The sequence below is a fragment of the Haliotis asinina genome, chromosome 7 (assembly GCF_037392515.1).
Source record: "Haliotis asinina isolate JCU_RB_2024 chromosome 7, JCU_Hal_asi_v2, whole genome shotgun sequence".
Taxonomy (NCBI): Eukaryota; Metazoa; Mollusca; class Gastropoda; order Lepetellida; family Haliotidae; genus Haliotis; species Haliotis asinina.
The window spans coordinates 66,378,185-66,402,112 of record NC_090286.1 but is presented as its reverse complement, the minus strand read 5'-3'; the positions used below and the strand labels follow the sequence as shown (position 1 = coordinate 66,402,112).

Genomic DNA, 23,928 nt, shown 5'->3' with positions numbered 1-23,928 from the left:
ACAAGATGATGCAACACTTGGCCAACAGTCGGATCACAGGCCTGTAGGCCACCTTGAGGACGACAAGATGATGTAACACTAGGCCAACAGTCACAGCACAGGCCTGTAGGCCACCTTGAGGACGACAAGATGATGTAACACTAGGCCAACAGTCACACCACAGGCCTGTAGGCCACCTTGAGGACGACAAGATGATGCAACACTTGGCCAACAGTCGGATCACAGGCCTGTAGGCCACCTTGAGGACGACAAGATGATGTAACACTAGGCCAACAGTCACAGCACAGGCCTGTAGGCCACCTTGAGGACGACAAGATGATGTAACACTAGGCCAACAGTCACACCACAGGCCTGTAGGCCACCTTGAGGACGACAAGATGATGCAACACTTGGCCAACAGTCACACCACAGGCCTGTAGGCCACCTTGAGGACGACAAGACTACGAAACAATAGACCAACAGTCGAACTACAGGCCTATAGAGCACCTAATCTAACACTACAATAACTTCTCGATCTTAGTCACACTACAATAAGATCTCTATCACAGGTAGGCACACTGACTCACAGACAAAGTAGGCGAAGACATGACAATATAAAAGCACGGCCTACCGTGCGGGACAGGCATCCTCGTTGCAGTACTTCCGGTGGTTGCTGGGTCGAGGTTGCGGTGCGCAGTAGCCGTCGTCCACTGGTGCATTGTCCACCTTCCTCACACACGTCGACACAGCCATGCTCACACCTGCATCGACACAGATATAACCAACTACAGACTATGTTCCAGTTACAGTATGATGGCCAATAGAGGTTGTGCTACTTTTTCAGTCTGATATGGCCAGGCGTGGTGTTGCTCTGGTATGCCCAGTCCTACCCAGGTGTGTTGTTACATGGGTGGGGCAGATGTGACCAGGTGTGTTGTTACATAGGTGGCGCAGGTGTGACCAGGTGTGTTGTTACATAGGTGGCACAGGTGTGACCAGGTGTGTTGTTACATAGGTGGCGCAGGTGTGCCCAGATGTGTTGTTACATAGGTGGCGCAGGTGGGACCAGGTGTGTTGTTACATAGGTGGGGCAGGTGGGACTAGGTGTGTTGTTACACAGGTGGGGCAGGTGGGACCAGGTGGGACCAGGTGTGTTGTTACATAGGTGGCGCAGGTGGGACCAGATCTGTTGTTACATAGGTGGTGCAGGTGGGACCAGATGTGTTGTTACATAGGTGGCGCAGGTGGGACCAGATGTGATGTTACATAGGTGGGGCAGGTGGGACCAGGTGTGCTGTTACATAGGTGGGGCAGGTGGGACCAGGTATGTTGTTACATAGGTGGGGCAGGTGTGACCAGGTGTGTTGTTACATAGGTGGGGCAGGTGTGACCAGGTGTGTCGTTACATAGGTGGGACAGGTGTGACCAGGTGTGTTGTTACATAGGTGGGACAAGTGGGACCAGGTGTGTTGTTACATAGGTGGCACAGGTGGGACCAGGTGTGTTGTTACATAGGTGGGGCAGGTGTGACCAGGTGTGTTGTTACATAGGTGGGGCAGGTGTGACCAGGTGTGTTGTTACATAGGTGGCGCAGGTGGGACCAGATGTGTTGTTACATAGGTGGGGCAGGTGTGACCAGATGGGATGTTACATAGGTGGGACAGGTGTGACCAGGTGTGTTGTTACATAGGTCGGACAGGTGTGACCAGGTGTGTTGTTCCATAGGTGGGGCAGGTGTGACCAGGTGTGTTGTTATATAGGTGGCGCAGGTGGGACCAGGTGTGTTGTTACATAGGTGGGGCAGGTGTGACCAGGTGTGCTGTTCCATAGGTGGGGCAGGTGGGGCCAGGTGTGTTGTTACATAGGTGGGGCAGGTGTGACCAGGTGTGTTGTTACATAGGTGGGGCAGGTGTGACCAGGTGCGTTGTTACATAGGTGGGGCAGGTGTGACCAGGTGTGTTGTTACATAGGTGGGACAGGTGGGACCAGATGTGTTGTTACATAGGTGGGGCAGGTGTGACCAGATGTGTTGTTACATAGGTGGGGCAGGTGGGACCAGGTATTTTGTTACATAGGTGGGGCAGGTGGGACCTGGTGTGTTGTTCCATAGGTGGGGCAGGTGTGACCAGGTGTGTTTTTACATAGGTCGGGCAGGTGTGACCAGGTGTGTTGTTACATAGGTGGGGCAGGTGGGGCCAGGTGGGACCAGGTTAATCATCTGTGGATGGGTGACCGTCCTGAGAGTTTCTTGGACTTCAGCCCTGCCCCACAACGAAACATATATGATGCGTGTGGTCTCAGCTTTGGCAAACTGCCACTGTTCATCCAGCAGAAAATGGGTACCCGGTGGGATACGTCATGTGACTATTAACCTTCTAAAGCCTCACATTTTGGATTTTACGTGGTAATAATAATCAGATTGTGATCTCACCGCTGTAGAGGAAGGTATGGCAGCAAACAGTCGCTATACAAATGCTTTATTATCATGTTTTACAGAGTTGTTAAGATGAAAAATGCAGCAGGGAGGGTTCGGGTGATCCTGGAACACTCAAGCACGGAAAGTTCATCATCAACTCAGGGCCCTTTCCCACTCTACCCAGCTAGTGGGACCTCTCCCAGGAAACGCTGCCTAATCGGACCCACCAAGAAGTTTCCGGAGAATTTGTAAACTCCCGAACATTGTAGCCTTCTTGCGTTAGTTTTAGTGCCAGATGGACCGTGCTCCCGGTCGAGAGCACTCTCCTGATCTGCGCAAAGAGATCAAGAGGTACCAAGCCAACGGCACTGACAACAATGGGGAGCATGACGACAATGTACTTGGGATGCAAGTGAGACATTTAAAAGGCGAAGTACGTAGTGTGGTGCCATTTAATCAGTCCGGTTTGCTACGGTCTGGTGTAAACTCGGCGCCTAAGCACTGTTAGATGTTACTCGGTACCAGGCTAGCTATTCCAGGAACGTTCGCTGCCATGCGAACATCTTAAGGCCATTTTAACTCATTGGCGGCGATCAAAGTTACGAAGTTCGTGTGGTGAACGTTTCAAGAATAGCTATCCAGGTGTGATTTTACTATCCGGGTGCGGTGTTACTCAGTTGTGTACAGGTGTTGTTTTACACAGCAATTACCAGGTGTGGTGTTTATCTGTGTAAGTGTTTCCTACCTCTGGCGCACGTTCTGGAGCAGGGGGTCCATGGGGAGTGGTTCCAGGTGTAGAGGGAGATGTCGTGACTGCTGTGGGTGTTGTTCACGGGGATGTTGTATTCATACTCTATACCCAGGTTCTCTTCCTGAAGCAGCATCTGTCACAAATGTGTCAGTACATCAGTACAAACATGTATTTCCCGTCATTCAGCATGGACATGTCAATGAGACTCAAAGATTTTAGCATGACCAAGAGGTTCCAAAAGGGCCACAGTTTCAAACACAAGCTTCTACCATGACCCCAATGTTCTAGTATGACATCACAGTTCTAACACGCCCCCAAGGTTCTAACATGACCCCCAAGGTTCTAACACGACTCCAAGGTTCTAACACGTCCCTGGTTCTAACATGACTCCAAGGTTCTAACATGACTCCAAGGTTCTAACACGCCCCTGGTTCTAACATGACTCCAAGGTTCTAACACGCCCCCAAGGTTCTAACATAACTCCAAGGTTCTAACATGTCCCTGTTTCTAACACGCCCCCAAGGTTCTAACATGACTCCAAGGTTCTAACATGACTCCAAGGTTCTAACACGTCCCTCGTTCTAACATGACTCCAAGGTTCTGACACGGCTCTAAGGTTCTAACACGCCCCCAAGGTTCTAACATGACTCCAAGGTTCTAACATGACTCCAAGGTTCTAACACGCCCCCAAGGTTCTAACACGACTCCAAGGTTCTAACATGACCCCAAGGTTCTAACACGTCCCTGGTTCTAACACGCCCCTGGTTCTAACATGACTCCAAGGTTCTAACATGACTCCAAGGTTCTAACACGCCCCCAAGGTTCTAACACGCCCCCAAGGTTCTAACACGACTCCAAGGTTCTCACATGACCCCAAGGTTCTAACACGTCCCTGGTTCTAACATGCCCCTGGTTCTAACATGACCCCAAGGTTCTAACATGACTCCAGGGTTCTAACATGACTCTAAGGTTTTAACACGTCCCTGGTTCTAACACGCCCCCAAGGTTCTAACATGACTCCAAGGTTCTAACATGACTCCAAGGTTCTAACACGCCCCCAAGGTTCTAACACGTCCCTGGTTCTAACACGCCCCTGGTTCTAACATGACTCCAAGGTTCTAACATGACTCTAAGGTTCTAACACGCCCCCAAGGTTCTAACACGACTCCAAGGTTCTCACATGACCCCAAGGTTCTAACACGTCCCTGATTCTAACATGCCCCTGGTTCTAACATGACTCCAAGGTTCTAACATGACTCCAGGGTTCTAGCATGACCCAAAGGGTCTAACACGTCCCTGGTTCTAACATGCCCCTGGTTCTAACATGCCCCTGGTTCTAACATGACTCCAAGGTTCTAACATGACTCCAGGGTTCTAGCATGACCCAAAGGGTCTAACATGACTCCAAGGTTCTAACATGACTAGGAGGTTGTATGGAGTCTGGACGCTGCACCCACCATAATGACGAGATCCTCGCTGGTGGGCCCCAGCGCCCACATTGACTCCAACCCCTCTTCACTCCTCTCCGGCCGTTCATAGTGGAACACCGTCCCAGCAATCGGGAACTTCCTCGGCCAGTCGATGATCCAGTCTCCGTTGATGTGGTACTTGTCCTTCATGTTTTTCATGGCTGAAGAAAAGGCGAGGACGCCTCGTTTAAAACACTACAATAGTGATGTGTTGAACAACTTCACGAAATTTCGGTCGTATCATCCTCGATATCTCCAGGATATACGACAAATATCCCCTATACCCTGGATGCATCTACGGCCCGACGCTTTTCCTTTGCTGGCTCCACATTCTCACAGTAGCCAATCAAATGGCATTGTGTACTCAGTAGCCAATCAGTTGAGCCGCCGTTACAAATTAGTTTGCGAGCGTCAACAAAGATAGCGAGTCGCACCTTTGAAGGTTCGTTCGCGGTGCGACTCAGAATATGGGAAAGGGAGGTAACAAATTCATCGTTGCCGTCCAGGGTATTAGGGAGATTTATCGGAACATACACCCTGGAGATATCGAGGATGCAGTCATGGGGCTTGTGTGGTCTCAGTCGCCATGATTGTTGTGTGATCATCTCAGTGTCAGGTGATCTCATCATGCGGCCAGTCATACCAGTGCTCGACCAGTTTCTCCATTAAATGTCATATTTCCGAACTCTCGGTCAGTTGTTTACTCACCCAAATAGTTCTTCGACTGTTGTGTCTCTCTCACCCGCACATGGACAGCTCCTTGTGGAATAGTAACAACTTCTTGGTATGCTGGGACAACAGAGATATGCAAGCCTTCAGGGTATCTCCAACACAACCAGCATAACACATTCTTGGTGTGCTTGGACAACAGAAATATGCAAGCCTTCAGGGTATCTCCACACAACCGACATAATACCTTCTTGGTAGACTTGGACAACAAACATATACAGGCCTTCAGGGTGTCTCCTCACAACCAACATAATACCTTTTTGGTAGACTTGGACAACAAACATATACAGGCCTTCAGGGTGTCTCCTCACAACCGACATAATACCTTCTTGGTAGACATGGACAACAAACATATACAGGCCTTCAGGGTATCTCCTCACAACCGACATAATACCTTCTTGGTAGACTTGGACAACAAACATATACAGGCCTTCAGGGTGTCTCCTCACAACCAACAAAGCACATTCTTAGCTCCTACAGAAACAGATATTATTTTGGTGACAGCTTACCTCCTTTCGGCAGTGGTCTAGTGAAAACGCCAGAGATTGTCATGCACGTGCTGCCGTTTCCGCCGCACACCCGACAGTTGTCCTCCCTGACGGGGGAGCCTAAGATTCCATTACACCCTACAGTCTGCAACATCCACAGTTTACTGACACTGTCAGTGTGACAATGATTTTTTTATTACATGTGAACAAATGACAAAGCAATAGGTCATTAAGATATCAATGTCAACATGTCCCAAACAAGCATTGTTCATCCTACTGGTGATTTCAACGAATGTTTTGCTCGCTCTGTATCCGAGGGTGTTCGTGCACGGAGTGCACAAGCAGTTTCATCGGTACGGCGGATGCCCAGTTGCTGCCAAGAGAGGTTTTATAGACAATGCAACCCGGAAGTTCCGTTTTATAAAAAGCAATCAAACATTAGTATTATTTACCCGAGATCGTTAATACCACTTCAGATGCAAAATCAATTGCCTATATAACAAGAAATAGCAAGCGAAAATTCAGTAAGATCAGTCGCCTGATGGTGACTGGCACTATTTAGAGTGGGAGCCACATGATTACAAGACTCCCTCGAAGTGCAGAGCGGAAAGGATGACTCATCGCAGAAAACTATACAAAATCCCCGGATGTGGACAGCAAAAGTGTCGATGATACGTTGTCATCAACGCTATTTTGTAGAAAACACTTGATATTTTGTGTGAAACAGATGAACAGATCCTTTATCAATGAAGTTTAGTGAAACAGAAACTTTGAAAGACATAAAACATAGAAATTACGTCTCCAGCTTTCGTTCGTTCGGTCAGACACTTGTAACTGACATCACGCTGTTACTCAAATTAGATGAGACTAACAATGATTACATAATGCCATTTTAGAAAGTGGTCAAATGCAACATATGTCATATTTGGGATTCCTCTTTCTCAGTAAAGTACAAATTCTAGTACTTTTTGGTTGAGTCCCATCCGGGATTCGAACCCGCATCCTCAGAGTCAGGCTCCTAATCGCCAGCAGACAAAGTCAGCCGCCTAATCCGCTCAGCCACCGCGACTTCCACCGGTGGCTGAGCGGGTTATTTCGATTATTTGCAGACCGCCGCCATACAGCTGGAATATTGCTGAGTGCGGCTTTGAAACAAACAAACAACCTGCCAACCAACTTGGCTAGTTGGTTTGACTGTCAACATAGACTCTAAAAGTAGATAAACATAAATGTAGAAGTACATGATTGAGTGTAACACCGATCGTCATTCTGCTACATCCCAGCCCGTAATGTTTTTTCAGACTTGACTGAATATCGTCATCCGCCGACCGATGAAGTCAAAACATGCGACGTGTGTTGGCGTGTGTATGTGTGCAGGGTGGTCACCCTCACTACTGATGACGTGTCCAATATGTGATCCTTAAAGTACTTTTCGAATGAACTCTGTTTTGTGAATTGTCTTAATGAAATGCGGCAAATACAAAACCGGCACTACAATTCAGTTTCTGTCCAATTATTTCAAAAGAGTTTATGTGTATGCAATAATCATAAATCTTACATACGTCTTGGTTTCTATTCTTTGGTCATGTGAAGTCGGTGATAACTTTCTTTCTTTAGTCCTGACATATTGTCATGTCCGCAAAGGAATACTTTAAATGCACTCTTACAATAAAGTAGGGGAACTACAATTTCAATTTGCGACTGAACAAAATTGGAGACATACAGGAAAGAATCAGTGTTGATATGATATATTAATAATGAATGTTTTGAGATTGCATCAACACTTGCATTTCCTTATGACCATACGTGCTTGCATGGTAACAGCTCTTGAAAGACGATTGACGTATGACTTACAATTTTCATTTGCAAACAAAAAACCCGATTAGAAACAGACACTAACAACTGTGTGATGTAAGATGGTTGTCAAAATTTATGGACCTTCTTGAAAACTGTCAAAATAAAGAATGACACCCCATGCACGTGTGTGGAGCAAGGGCATTGTGTCCTTCCCGTGTGTTGTGTCCATCCCGTGTGTTGTGTCTACCCCGTGCGTTGTGGCCACCCCGTGAGTTGTGTTTAGAGGTGCTGATAGAGAGAAATGGTGGTACGTTCACAAGATGCTTTTCTTTGAAAGTTGTGTTAACGCTCCTTCTTCCTATCCAAAGTTCAGGCATTCTCTTCCCACAGAGGTTACTCCTGTCATATCTTCCTACGTGACAGGAGTAACCTCTGTAGGAAGAGAATGAAGTTCAGGTTGCCCTACTGCAATGTAATTCAGCGCCAGATACCGAGCCTGTGTTAAACAGTCTGCCAAAAATGTCCAATGACAATCTCCACAAAACCTGTATACTCACGTGACACTCCCCATCAATGCAAACGTCGAGGGTGTCAGAACTACATTTTGTGCCATCAACAACCTTTGATGATCGTTCAGTGTAGAAGTTGTAACCTTCCGCCATGCAGATCAGTGCGCAGGGCTTCACCTGCACTAAGAGTAGACACCCCTCTCAACAAATAAATGTGCATGTCAAATAGACAGATGTTTCAAAGCAAATATGTTTTTATATTTCAATGTGAAATGATAACTGAATCCAAGAAAAGGCTCCACGTGAAGAGTATGACTTCCATATATACTTTGCAAATACGGAAACGTATGTAACGTCATCCTAATGGGTCACTCTTACATAATTAATTACATCGAAAACACAATCGAGCAAGCGAATAGTGATGCAAAAGCGGTAGGAAACAGTTCGATTAGCATAAAGAGTTTTTGAGGATCTAACAGACCAACCGTCCTACCTGACATTGTCAAACAAGGAATCACCGGTCAAGGTTTATAGCAGAGCGTTATAGACTTTGTGTTCTGTATGTATTGTCTACATTTATCTGTCGGTAGATGTGGCCCAGACTCTGAAGTACGAGAATTTTCTTTTGTTTCACATTCAGAATAGAACATGGTATTACCACGGTATTAAGTGCAGTGTTCATGTTTCAGATTTCACACTTCCTTCAAGATCTGAAACTGATCGTGCCGTTCAAACTAGATTCATTAAGTATCACCTGAGGTACAGCTTCATCGGGCATTACATCTGAACCAAGTATTCATGGTGTGATGAAAAAGTTCATTTATTTCGCAACATATGAGCAATACGTCGTTTACTAAGAAAGTGGCGATGTGGAAGGAGCGTGATAACTTATTCTTTGTTAGATTCAACAGACAGTTCAACGATCTACTCCTTAATTGTCTCCCAGTTGGTCAAGTTTCCTTTTTGTTGAGCACTGACCTTACGTGTTGGTGATAAAAGCCTTTAGGACTGGTCAAGTTACCCCTGAAGATGTATTTACCTCCTGTATATGGTTTCCAGTCGTAATGGCGACCCCGAAACTCCACGGCGTTGAAGCTGGAACACTGCACCTCTCTAAAGTCGGTGACGTTACTCGGGCACGGCTGCGGGGGACGTGGACATATACAGCAGGATGTAGACAGACATATACTTAGGAGATAAACATACTGTGTTGGGAAATCAGAGGTATAGTCTGGTTCATAATTATTGAGAATTTTTCTTCTTACTTTGAGCTATCCTAACACCTCAACTGATTCACTGATACTTAAAACTAAGTAATGGTATAAGGGAGGTAACTCATCTTGGCCTACTGAGTATAGTACAATTAGAGTTACCTCCCCTGAATTTGTAGCAGACGTCATTTTCCTCAGCACTGTCAACAATGTCTGCTGAAGATAAAAGAAGGTTGATTTTTGAGTTGTGTAATCAAGGAATTGATGATGTAAATACATTGGCAGAGAGAACAGGAACTCCTGTTTCTACTGTGTATAGGATTAGGAAGAATTTTAAGGAGGGAAAGAATTTTGGGCACCAGAAAGGAGCAGGGAGACCCAGAAAATTGGACTTCTCAGATCGCGCCCGGCTGGGAATTTTAGCGTCTAAAAAGCAAAGAGCAAGCATCTCCAACATCAGGTATGAAATGATAGAAAGGGGATCAACAGTTGTATCAAAATCTACAGTTAGAAGAAATTTGATTGATCTTGGATGGGAGAAAAAGACTGGAATTCCTTCTCCTCTCATGAAACAAGAACATAAAGACAGGTGTGTTGAGTGGTGTTTGGCACATGAAAACTTTGACTGGGAAAATGTGATTTTTACTGATGAAAGCTCAATATGGGTATATCCCAATAATGTGAAAATATGGACAAAGTCTGCGTCAGCACCGTTGTATCGACGACCTAAATACAGCCCAAAGTTTCATGTATGGGGAGGGATATCCTTATTAGGAACGACCCCGCTGTGTGTGTTTGAGGGAAATCTGACAAGTCAACGCTACACTAACATATTAGATAATTTTCTCCTTCCAAGTGCACATGTGTTTTATGGAAATGACTGGATTTTGCAGCAAGATAATGATCCTAAACACACCGCAAAACATGCCAAGCAGTGGTTTCAGGAGAAAAATGTGACTGCATTACCATTTCCTGCATATAGTCCTGACTTAAATCCCATTGAGAACATTTCGGGGATGATGAAGGAATGTGTGAATCAAAAGGGGTTGACAAAAATTGAAGACATGAAGAGAGAAGTGGTACGATACTGGGATAGCATAACTCACGAGACACTAACCTCTCTGATAGGAAGTATGCCTACCCGTCTTAGACTGTGCCGTGAAGCTCAAGGAGACTTGATAAAATATTAAATATTTACCTACACAACATGAAAAGGTCAGTTTACTTTCACAATACATTCAATTTTATCTGATTTGTTCTCGTTTAATAATATGAAATGCTTTAGCTATTCTCAATAATTTTGAACCATACTGTATATAACGAAATCATAATAGCTCTAAATTTGATGTAAAACCGAACGCGTAGCGTGAGGTTTTAAGTACAAAATTTAGAGCTATTATAATTTCGTTATATACCGCTGATTTTCCAACACAATACGTTTGTCTCCATTCTACCATAACCGTGTTATTCAGATTTTAAACAAGTACATGATGTGTTTGAAAATCAGAGGTATATAACGTGACTATATACCTCTGGATGACTTTGATTAACCAATCACAATCCAGTATTTACTGAAGTCATGGTAGAATTCTCCTTATAAGGATGTTACAGAACGTGTACTCCTTTTCCTTACATGGATGTGCCAGAAAGTATACATTTCCTTATATGGGTGTTACAGAATGTATGCTTCTCCTTATATAGCTGTTACAGAACGTATTCTGCGTCTCCTTATATGGGTGTTACAGAACGTATACTTCGTCTCCTTATATGGGTGTTACAGAACGTATACTTCGTCTCCTTATATGGGTGTTACAGAACGAATACTTCGTCTCCTTGTATGGGTGTTACAGAACGTATACTTCGTCTCCTTATATGGGTGTTACAGACCGTATACTTCGTCTCCTTATATGGGTGTTACAGAACGTATACTTCGTCTCCTAATATAGCTGTTACAGAACGTATACTTCGTCTCCTTATATGGGTGTTACAGAACGTATACTTCGTCTCCTTGTATGGGTGTTACAGAACGTATACTTCGTCTCCTAATATGGGTGTTGCAGAACGTATACTTCGTCTCCTTGTATGGGTGTTACAGAACGTATACTTCGTCTCCTAATATGGGTGTTACAGAACGTATACTTCGTCTCCTTATATGGGTGTTACAGAACGTATACTTCGTCTCCTTATATGGGTGTTACAGAACGTATACTTCGTCTCCTTATATGGGTGTTACAGAACGTATACTTCGTCTCCTAATATGGGTGTTACAGAACGTATACTTCGTCTCCTAATATGGGTGTTACAGAACGTATACTTCGTCTCCTTATATGGGTGTTACAGAACGTATACTTCGTCTCCTTATATGGGTGTTACAGAACGTATACTTCGTCTCCTTATATGGGTGTTACAGAACGTATACTTCGTCTCCTTTTATGGGTGTTACAGAACGTATACTTCGTCTCCTTATATGGGCGTTACAGAACGTATACTTCGTCTCCTTATATGGATGTGCCAGAAAGTATACGTTTCCTTATACGGGTGTTACAGAATGTATGCTTCTCCTTATACAGCTGTTACAGAACGTATACTTCGTCTCCTTACATGGGTGTTACAGAACGTATACTTCGTCTCCTTATATGGATGTGCCAGAAACTATACGTTTCCTTATACGGGTGTTACAGAATGTATGCTTCTCCTTATATAGGTGTTACAGAACGTATACTTCGTCTCCTTATCTGGGTGTTACAGAACGTATACTTCGTCTCCTTATATCGGTGTTACAGAACGTATACTTCGTCTCCTTATATAGGTGTTACAAAACGTTTACTTCGTCTCCTAATATGGGTGTGACAGAATGTATACTTCGTCTCCTTATATGGGTGTTACAGAACGTATACTTCGTCTCCTTATATGGGTGTTACAGAATGTATACTTCGTCTCTTAATATGGGTGTTACAGAACGTATACTTCGTCTCCTTACATGGGTGTTACAGAACGTATACTACTTTTCCTTATATGGATGTGCCAGAAAGTATGCATTTCCTTATATGGGTGTTACAGAACGTATACTTCGTCTCCTTATATGGGTGTTACAGAACGTATACTTCGTCTCCTTATATGGGTGTTACAGAACGTATATTTCGTCTCCTAACATGGGTGTTACAGAACGTATACTTCGTCTCCTAATATTGGTGCTACAGAACGTATACTTTGTCTCCTTATATGGGTGTTACAGAACGTATACTTCGTCTCCTTATATGGGTGTTACAGATCGTATACTTCGTCTCCTTGTATGGGTGTTGCAGAACGTATACTTCGTCTCCTTATATGGGTGTTACAGAACGTATACTTCGTCTCCTTATATGGGTGTTACAGAACGTATACTTCGTCTCCTTATATGGGTGTTACAGAACGTATATTTCGTCTCCTTATATAGGTGTTACAGAATGTATACTTCGTCTCCTTATATGGGTGTTACAGACCGTATACTTCGTCTCCTAATATGGGTGTTACAGAACGTATACTTCGTCTCCTTATATAGGTGTTACAAAACGTTTACTTCGTCTCCTAATATGGGTGTTGCAGAATGTATACTTCGTCTCCTTATATGGGTGTTACAGAACGTATACTTCGTCTCCTTACATGGGTGTTACAGAACGTATACTACTTTTCCTTATATGGGTGTTACAGAACGTATACTTCGTCTCCTTTTATGGGTGTTACAGAACGTATACTTCGTCTCCTTATATGGGTGTTACAGAACGTATACTTCGTCTCCTTATATGGGTGTTACAGAACGTATACTTCGTCTCCTTATATGGGTGTTACAGAACGTATACTTCGTCTCCTTTTATGGGTGTTACAGAACGTATACTTCGTCTCCTTATATGGGCGTTACAGAACGTATACTTCGTCTCCTTATATGGATGTGCCAGAAAGTATACGTTTCCTTATACGGGTGTTACAGAATGTATGCTTCTCCTTATACAGCTGTTACAGAACGTATACTTCGTCTCCTTACATGGGTGTTACAGAACGTATACTTCGTCTCCTTATATGGATGTGCCAGAAACTATACGTTTCCTTATACGGGTGTTACAGAATGTATGCTTCTCCTTATATAGGTGTTACAGAACGTATACTTCGTCTCCTTATCTGGGTGTTACAGAACGTATACTTCGTCTCCTTATATCGGTGTTACAGAACGTATACTTCGTCTCCTTATATAGGTGTTACAAAACGTTTACTTCGTCTCCTAATATGGGTGTGACAGAATGTATACTTCGTCTCCTTATATGGGTGTTACAGAACGTATACTTCGTCTCCTTATATGGGTGTTACAGAATGTATACTTCGTCTCTTAATATGGGTGTTACAGAACGTATACTTCGTCTCCTTACATGGGTGTTACAGAACGTATACTACTTTTCCTTATATGGATGTGCCAGAAAGTATGCATTTCCTTATATGGGTGTTACAGAACGTATACTTCGTCTCCTTATATGGGTGTTACAGAACGTATACTTCGTCTCCTTATATGGGTGTTACAGAACGTATATTTCGTCTCCTAACATGGGTGTTACAGAACGTATACTTCGTCTCCTAATATTGGTGCTACAGAACGTATACTTTGTCTCCTTATATGGGTGTTACAGAACGTATACTTCGTCTCCTTATATGGGTGTTACAGATCGTATACTTCGTCTCCTTGTATGGGTGTTGCAGAACGTATACTTCGTCTCCTTATATGGGTGTTACAGAACGTATACTTCGTCTCCTTATATGGGTGTTACAGAACGTATACTTCGTCTCCTTATATGGGTGTTACAGAACGTATATTTCGTCTCCTTATATAGGTGTTACAGAATGTATACTTCGTCTCCTTATATGGGTGTTACAGACCGTATACTTCGTCTCCTAATATGGGTGTTACAGAACGTATACTTCGTCTCCTTATATAGGTGTTACAAAACGTTTACTTCGTCTCCTAATATGGGTGTTGCAGAATGTATACTTCGTCTCCTTATATGGGTGTTACAGAACGTATACTTCGTCTCCTAATATGGGTGTTACAGAACGTATACTTCGTCTCCTTATATAGGTGTTACAAAACGTATACTTCGTCTCCTTATATGGGTGTTACAGAACGTATACTTCTTTACCTTATATGGGTGTTATGTGATTTAAACGCCTTCCTTATGTGGATGACATACATTCTTTGTCCTTACCTGGCTAATAATATAGCGTCCTTTATCTGGATGTTACACACGATGAACCAATAACCACGGTAAATACTTATAAAAATTTGGGTGTAATATTTTCTTCAACATTCAAAATGAGAAATTTCGTTAATGATCTTGCACAAAGATATGAACGGGCTTTAATGGAAATATTTACTAATCTCAGTAAAATTGGAATTATAGATCCCAGAGTGATTTGTTTACTCTTTTTATTATTATTACTCAACCAATACTGCTTTATGGGGCTGAAATATTGGGAATGCATAAATTTGATCAAATAGATTTGATAGCCTGTTAAAGATTTTTAAATGTCAATCTACAAACTCCAACCGCTATTGTCTACGATGAGTGTGGAACGTACCCTCTTTCTATAAATGCTTTGTGCAAATCCTTGAAATATTAATTAAAATCATTCATATGAATAAAGACAGAAATCCTTCGAAAGTTTATGAAATGTTAAAGTACAGTGATAACTGAGGATATACTACACAGGCTTCATATATAAGAAATATCCTCTTTTCACACGGTTTCGATCATATCTCAGATAGTCGGTGATAACGTTTCTCTTCTAAATAAATTCAAATCAGTTGGAATCAACATGTTCCTCCAATCGTGTATATTAAATAACAGCTCCAGATATTGTATATATATGGAGAATTCAAAAGTCTTCTAGGTCCCGAAAAATATTTATCATGTATTGTCGACAGAAAACTTAGTGACTACATTTAGATGTAGATAGCTAAGATTAAAGTATAATGAAGGTAGATGGCAAAAATATATTTGTAACGGGACGCAGCTGTCCCTTGTGCAATGTAGGAGTAGAGTATCACTTTGTATTTGTTTGTTTCTAAAGCTCTTAGAGCATATTATCTTCCATCTGTATATTGTCAAAAACCTAATTATCGTATATCTAAATCCCTATTCACTACCAATAACGAAAAACCTATAAGAACAGTATGCACATACTTGCCCATTCATTAAGATAAATATGTTCTGTATGATTATCCATGTACTGTATTATCATAACTGTGTGTTGTAAGCTCAAACTGTGCTAGTGTATACATGAGTAAATGTATGTAACATATACGTTGTACACAGGCCTCTGGCCTTTAGACAATACAAAGATTTGATTTGACATAAGGTATCCTTCTTTCTTACCTGGGTGTTACATGACATATACTTCCTTCTTACCTGGGTGTTACATGACGTATACTTCTTTCTTACCTGGGTGTTACATGACATATACTTCTTTCTTACCTGGGTGTTACATGACATATACTTCCTTCTTACCTGGGTGTTACATGACATATACTTCCTTCTTACCTGGGTGTTACATGACATATACTTCCTTCTTACCTGGGAGTTACATGACATATACTTCTTTCTTACCTGGGTGTTACATGACGTATACTTCCTTCTTACCTGGGTGTTACATGACATATACTTCCTTCTTACCTGGGTGTTACATGACATATACTTCCTTCTTACCTGGGTGTTACATGACATATACTTCCTTCTTACCTGGGTGTTACATGACGTATACTTCCTTCTTACCTGGGTGTTACATGACATATACTTCCTTCTTACCTGGGAGTTACATGACATATACTTCCTTCTTACCTGGGTGTTACATGACATATACTTCCTTCTTACCTGGGTGTTACATGACATATACTTCCTTCTTACCTGGGAGTTACATGACATATACTTCCTTCTTACCTGGGTGTTACATGACATATACTTCTTTCTTACCTGGGTGTTACATGACATATACTTCCTTCTTACCTAGGTGTTACATGACATATACTTCCTTCTTACCTAGGTGTTACATGACATATACTTCTTTCTTACCTGGGAGTTACATGACATATACTTCCTTCTTACCTGGGTGTTACATGACATATACTTCCTTCTTACCTGGGTGTTACATGACATATACTTCCTTCTTACCTGGGTGTTACATGACATATACTTCCTTCTTACCTGGGTGTTACATGACATATACTTCCTTCTTACCTGGGTGTTACATGACATATACTTCCTTCTTACCTGGGTGTTACATGACGTATACTTCTTTCTTACCTGGGTGTTACATGACATATACTTCCTTCTTACCTGGGTGTTACATGACATATACTTCTTTCTTACCTGGGAGTTACATGACATATACTTCCTTCTTACCTGGGTGTTACATGACGTATACTTCTTTCTTACCTGGGAGTTACATGACGTATACTTCCTTCTTACCTGGGAGTTACATGACATATACTTCCTTCTTACCTGGGTGTTACATGACATATACTTCTTTCTTACCTGGGAGTTACATGACATATACTTCCTTCTTACCTGGGTGTTACATGACGTATACTTCTTTCTTACCTGGGTGTTACATGACATATACTTCCTTCTTACCTGGGTGTTACATGACGTATACTTCTTTCTTACCTGGGAGTTACATGACGTATACTTCTTTCTTACCTGGGTGTTACATGACATATACTTCCTTCTTACCTGGGTGTTACATGACGTATACTTCTTTCTTACCTGGGAGTTACATGACGTATACTTCTTTCTTACCTGGGTGTTACATGACATATACTTCCTTCTTACCTGGGTGTTACATGACGTATACTTCTTTCTTACCTGGGTGTTACATGACGTATACTTCTTTCTTACCTGGGAGTTACATGACATATACTTCCTTCTTACCTGGGTGTTACATGACGTATACTTCTTTCTTACCTGGGTGTTACATGACATATACTTCTTTCTTACCTGGGAGTTACATGACATATACTTCCTTCTTACCTGGGTGTTACATCACGTATACTTCTTTCTTACCTGGGAGTTACATGACGTATACTTCTTTCTTACCTGGGTGTTACATGACATATACTTCCTTCTTACCTGGGTGTTACATGACATATACTTCTTTCTTACCTGGGAGTTACATGACATATACTTCCTTCTTACCTGGGTGTTACATGACGTATACTTCTTTCTTACCTGGGAGTTACATGACGTATACTTCTTTCTTACCTGGGTGTTACATGACATATACTTCCTTCTTACCTGGGTGTTACATGACATATACTTCTTTCTCTTCCCAAGGCAATACTTCCCGCCATGCTTTGGTCTGAAATATTGCAATGAAACAGCTTCGAATTCTGCTGGACCCTGTAGTTTCTGATCCTGAACCGTGTCTAACACACTTTGTACCTATATCTCGCTGGCTAATGGATATTAACCAAAAAAGACGAGACGTTAAATTAAATCTTGATAACCTTCTCATTGTCATGTTTGGTAAGAGAAGACACAAACAATGCCCTGACTCTGGGAATCTGTATCACTCAGTATCCGAGCCTGAGCATACTAAAGGTAGTTCTGTTGTCCTTGACGACTCGCTGAGTATCTGTACTACTCAGTATCTCGGCCTGAGCATACTAGGGGTGTTTTTTTTTGTGGCTAAGAACATACTGAGTATCTGTACCACTCTGTATCCTGGCCTCAACGTGCTAGGGGTGGTTCTGCTGGGACTGAGGACTTATTGAGTGTGTTTGTACCCCCTCAGTACCCCGACCTGAACGAACTGGTTCTGTTGGGACTGAGGACATATTGAGTGTTTGTACCTCTCAGTACCCCTGCCTGAACGAACTGGTTCTGTTGGGAGTGAGGACTTAATGAGTGTCTGTACCTCTCAGTACCCCTGCCTAAACGAACTAGAATTGGTTCTATTGGGACTGAGGACATACTGAGTGTCTGTACCTCTCAGTACCCCTGCCTGAACGAACTGGTTCTGTTGGGACTGAGGACTTATTGAGTGTCTGTACCTCTCAGTACCCCGGCCTAACCGAACTAGAATTGGTTCTATTGGGACTGAGGACTTATTGAGTGTCTGTACCTCTCAGTACCCCTGCCTGAACGAACTGGTTCTGTTGGGACTGAGGACATATTGAGTGTCTGTACCTCTCAGTACCCCGACCTGAACGAACTGGTTCTGTTGGGACTGAGGACATATTGAGTGTTTGTACCTCTCAGTATCCCTGCCTGAACGAACTGGTTCTGTTGGGACTGAGGACATATTGAGTGTCTGTACCCCCTCAGTACCCCGACCTGAACGAACTGGTTCTGTTGGGACTGAGGACATATTGAGTGTTTGTACCCCGTCAGTACCCCTGCCTGAACGAACTGGTTCTGTTGGGACTGAGGACTTATTGAGTGTTTGTACCTCTCAGTACCCCGACCTGAACGAACTGGTTCTGTTGGGACTGAGGACATATTGAGTGTTTGTACCTCTCAGTACCCCTGCCTGAACGAACTGGTTCTGTTGGGACTGAGGACTTAATGAGTGTCTGTTCCTCTCAGTACCCCTGCCTAAACGAACTAGAATTGGTTCTGTTGGGACTGAGGACATACTGAGTGTCTGTACCTCTCAGTACCCCTGCCTGAACGAACTGGTTCTGTTGGGACTGAGGACTTATTGAGTGTCTGTACCTCTCAGTACCCCTGCCTAAACGAACTAGAATTGGTTCTATTGGGACTGAGGACTTATTGAGTGTCTGTACCTCTCAGTACCCCTGCCTGAACGAACTGGTTCTGTTGGGACTGAAGACATATTGAGTGTCTGTACCTCTCAGTACCCCGACCTGAACGAACTGGTTCTGTTGGGACTGAGGACATATTGAGTGTTTGTACCTCTCAGTACCCCTGCCTGAACGAACTGGTTCTGTTGGGACTGAGGACATATTGAGTGTTTGTACCCCCTCAGTACCCCGACCTGAACGAACTGGTTCTGTTGGGACTGAGGACATATTGAGTGTTTGTACCCCCTCAGTACCCCTGCCTGAACGAACTGGTTCTGTTGGGACTGAGGACTTATTGAGTGTTTGTACCTCTCAGTACCCCGGCCTGAACGCGGTACGGGTGGTTCTCTTGGGGCTGAGGACATATTGAGTGTTTGTACCTCTCAGTACCCCTGCCTGAACGAACTGGTTCTGTTGGGGCTGAGGACATATTGAGTGCCTGTACCTGCCAGTACCCCGGCCTGAACGAACTGGAACTGTTGGGACTGAGGACATACACAGAGGCAACTTACGCTGGATTGTTACACTCCCGTTGGCTGGAGTTGACGCCGCCCCCACAAGTTCTGGAGCACTTTCCCCAGCTGGACCATGCACCCCATCCTCCGTCCACAGGTTTAGGTTTGTAGTTATTGTTCTGACAGCGACCTCTGTAACACCGCTGTAGGGAACGATTGAACCATTACAATCAATGCCGTATATGACATTACTAGTTATTGGTTTTATTATATTATACTTATCATCAACTTTGTAAGTATTACCTGAATGACTGTATTTTTGTATGAAGTACATGTCAAAACAATTTCAGATATTCAAGAGGGTAAAGCAACATGGAAAGCCCCGCAGGAAGCCTGTACAGAGTCAGTCAGTGGGCCTGGCCTTACCCCCGTCTTCTTGTGGGAAAGCAGACAAGCCGTGCCCTCCGCCGCCGGGATACTGTTGGTCACACACTGACCCTTGATGTCCGTACACCACAGCTCGCCACACACCAACTGTATCAGACAGGATAAAGCATGAGCTGCAGCATTCATAACTAGGTCATGAACCAATTGTAGCAGAAACCAATGGGTAGTTAACCAACAGTAGCAGAGACCAATGGGTAATGAACCAACAGTAGCAGAAACCAATGGGTAATGAACCAACAGTAGCAGAGACCAATGGGTAGTTAACCAACAGTAGCGAAGACCAATGGGTAATGAACCAACAGTAGCGAAGACCAATGGATAATGAACCAACAGTAGCAGAGACCAATGGGTAGTTAACCAACAGTAGCAAAGACCAATGGGTAATGAACCAACAGTAGCGAAGACCAATGGGTAATGAACCAACAGTAGCAGAGACCAATGGGTAGTTAACCAACAGTAGCGAAGACCAATGGGTAATGAACCAACAGTAGCGAAGACCAATGGATAATGAACCAACAGTAGCAGAGACCAATGGGTAGTTAACCAACAGTAGCGAAGACCAATGGGTAATGAACCAACAGTAGCGAAGACCAATGGGTAATGAACCAACAGTAGCAGAGACCAATGGGTAGTTAACCAACAGTAGCGAAGACCAATGGGTAATGAACCAACAGTAGCGAAGACCAATGGATAATGAACCAACAGTAGCGAAGACCAATGGGTAGTTAACCAACAGTAGCGAAGACCAATGGGTAATGAACCAACAGTAGCGAAGACCAATGGATAATGAACCAACAGTAGCGAAGACCAATGGGTAGTTAACCAACAGTAGCGAAGACCAATGGATAATGAACCAACAGTAGCAGAGACCAATGGGTAGTTAACCAACAGTAGCGAAGACCAATGGGTAATGAACCAACAGTAGCGAAGACCAATGGGTAATGAACCAACAGGGATCATTAGATGATTACTTGCTGAAGTAGACAGGACAACTGGGTAATATATTTGCTGTAGTAGATGAGATGAAAGGGTAATAAACATGTTGTAGCAGACAGGACAACTGGGCCACCTAATGTAGCAGAGATAACTGGCTAATACAGTTGCAGTACAACAACTGTGTCATACACTTGCTGTAGCAGGCAGGATAACTGGGTCATACACTTTCTGTAGCAGGCAGGATAACTGGGTCATACACTTGCTGTAGCAGGCAGGACAACTGCGTCATACACTTGCTGTAGTAGACGGAATGACGGGGTAATACACTTGTTCTAGGGTGACTGGGTATTGCACTTGCAGTCGACAAGGTAACTGGACCAAACACTTGTCGTAGTAGACGGGATTACTGGGTAATACACCTGCGGTAGCAGACAGGATAACAGAGGATTAAAGGTCGCAGCTGTCTGTAAGTCACGGGAATATAAGGGAGTGTATTCACGGGAGTATAAGTCTCTGTATTCATGGGAGTATAAGGGTGTGTATGTCATAGGAGTATAAGGGTCTGTATGTCATGGGAGTATAAGGGTCCGTATGCCATGGAAGAATAAGGGTTTGTATACCATGGGAGTATAAGTGTCTGTATGTCATGGGAGTATAAGGGTTTGTAAACCATGGGAGTATAGTTGTCTGTATGCCATGGGAGTATAAGGGTCTGTATGTCATAGGAGTATAAGTGTCTATATGCCATGGGAGTATAAGGGTCTGTATTCCATGGGAGTATACTGGTCTGTATGTCACGAGAGTATAAGTGTGTGTATGCCATAGGAGTGTAAAGGTCTGTATGTCATAGGAGTATAAGTGTCTGTATGCCATGGGAGTATAAGGGTGTGTATGTCATTGGCGTATAAGGGTCTGTATGTCATGGGAGTATAAGTGTCTGTATGCCATGGAAGAATAAGGGTTTGTATACCATGGGAGTATAATTGTCTGTATGCCATGGGAGTATAAGGGTCTGTAATTTATAGGAGTATACGTGTCTGTATAGTATGCGAGCAAAGGGTGGGTACGTTAAGGGAGTATAAGTGTCTGTATGCCATGGGAGTATGAGGGTGTGTATGCCATGGGAGTATAAGGGTATGTATGTCATGGGAGAATAATTGTCTGTATGCCATAGGAGTATGGGGTCATAGCGGTATGAAGGTCAAAGACAAATGAATGTCATGAATGTTTGATCACAAACGTACAAAAGGGTCAGCATATAATGCTGCATGCTGTATTTACCAGCTGCCTAGCTATCCACTATTAAGAAATATATGTCATCAGGGACCCGGATACTTAAGTACAAAGGAACTCACAGCCAAGGACGTCAAGAGACTTCACATCTAACGCTGTATCGAGTCACACCCTTTGGTTTGTACATCAGGATCTGCCTGTAATGGGTTCGAATCCCAGACATTCTTATTCTTGAATCATACAGGTGTATGTGGGTTAAACCAGAACAGACGCGCTGAGACATAACTTGATCACTGTTCTTAGCAGCGTTACAACCCATGACATCGCGTGACACCTCATAGCAGGTACAGCCATGCCTCACCCGGATCTTGCAAGCACTTGCGTGAGCTCCGAACTGCAGCTTACACTGACGGTTAGCTCCGATTATCTCCCCTGGCAGTTCACGTGGGAATACGAACTCCCGCTTGACTGGCTTGTTGATCAGACACTGAGCTTGACCTGAACTGAAACACACCAAGCAAATGTCCCCCAACACCGCCACACAAAAGCATTGTTATTCTTGCACTGAAGGTCAAAATAACTTTGTCAAAGGATTCCGTTGTGAAGAACTGTCGGTGAATGTTTTATATTACGTAATTCCCCAAAAAGGCCGAGGAATTGGACACGCGTTCACACTAAAGAATCGTAATAGAAAGATGACGTCATCATCCCAGCCCAATCCACAGCCTTCATTTTCGACAGTCGATATGAAACGTAGTAATGAAAGACGTCAGGTACCGATACTCTTTCAATCTGTAAGTACTAAAATATATCCGGCACTGAAACTCTACATACCAAGTAAGTCTAAATGACTTCCGGTGAAATGTTCTCAACCATATATCATGATGTCAGCTGAGTTAGCCCAGGATACATCCTCACTAGTGGTACTCAAAACAGACTGTAAGCTGTCGTATTGTGGCAACTCCTACACACTTACAATACATATATGCGTGGGTAGAGCTGCAACATGTCTATCTTGGCCTTGGATCAAGTGACTTACTCAAGAAAACTGGTGATGTATTCTCGACTGCAGCTCGACCACAGGAACGGCACTGTGTCCTTAGTCAGCTGGGCTGCCATGATGCGAGCGGGTTCGTGGCCGGGAGTACCGCAGGGGTTACCCGCGCCGTCGTGGTGCATACCGAAACTGTACGACGTTACAACACTGGGTATAATCAGCAGTATACACATGACAAAAGTGTCGAAGCAAACTTGACCTTATAACATGGGTATAATCAGCAATATTCATAACATGACGAAACTGTACGACGTTATAACACTGGGTATAATCAGCAGTATACACATGACAAAAGTGTCGAAGCAAACTTGACCTTATAACATGGGTATAATCAGCAATATTCATAACATGACGAAACTGTAGCATCCCATGGGTACGACAATCACAGCACACGGGAAGCACCAAACTCACTTGTGACCGATCTCGTGTGCGATGGTAAAGGCGGAAGCGAGGCCGATGTCTTCGTTGATGCTGCAGCTCCTGTCCTCCTCGCACATCCCAGCCACTGGCGCTAGGCCTGTTCGTAGACACAGAAACACAGAATAATAACATTCTTCCCCCCTGGCAGCTAGTTTTCCATATCTCAAGACAACATTATGCCCGCTTTCGGCCTCTATTTCTTATTACA

The 23,928-nt window shown here is 43.5% G+C and overlaps 1 protein-coding gene across 1 annotated transcript in view; it reads right to left on the bottom strand.

Annotated features, from left to right (window-relative positions):
* The window catches only part of LOC137292133 (A disintegrin and metalloproteinase with thrombospondin motifs 6-like), a 50,612-nt gene that overhangs the window by 7,104 nt on the left and 19,580 nt on the right, over positions 1–23,928 (bottom strand). The window contains exons 8-20 of the mRNA XM_067823674.1: positions 23,712–23,817; positions 23,283–23,429; positions 22,605–22,746; positions 20,054–20,161; positions 19,685–19,830; positions 17,662–17,725; positions 9,178–9,280; positions 8,187–8,320; positions 5,854–5,977; positions 5,324–5,404; positions 4,604–4,776; positions 3,141–3,279; positions 611–740 (exon numbers count right to left, since the gene is read on the bottom strand). Of these exons, the coding sequence (XP_067679775.1) occupies positions 611–740; positions 3,141–3,279; positions 4,604–4,776; positions 5,324–5,404; positions 5,854–5,977; positions 8,187–8,320; positions 9,178–9,280; positions 17,662–17,725; positions 19,685–19,830; positions 20,054–20,161; positions 22,605–22,746; positions 23,283–23,429; positions 23,712–23,817 (1,597 nt within the window). The remainder of the gene's footprint in view (positions 1–610; positions 741–3,140; positions 3,280–4,603; positions 4,777–5,323; positions 5,405–5,853; positions 5,978–8,186; positions 8,321–9,177; positions 9,281–17,661; positions 17,726–19,684; positions 19,831–20,053; positions 20,162–22,604; positions 22,747–23,282; positions 23,430–23,711; positions 23,818–23,928) is intronic.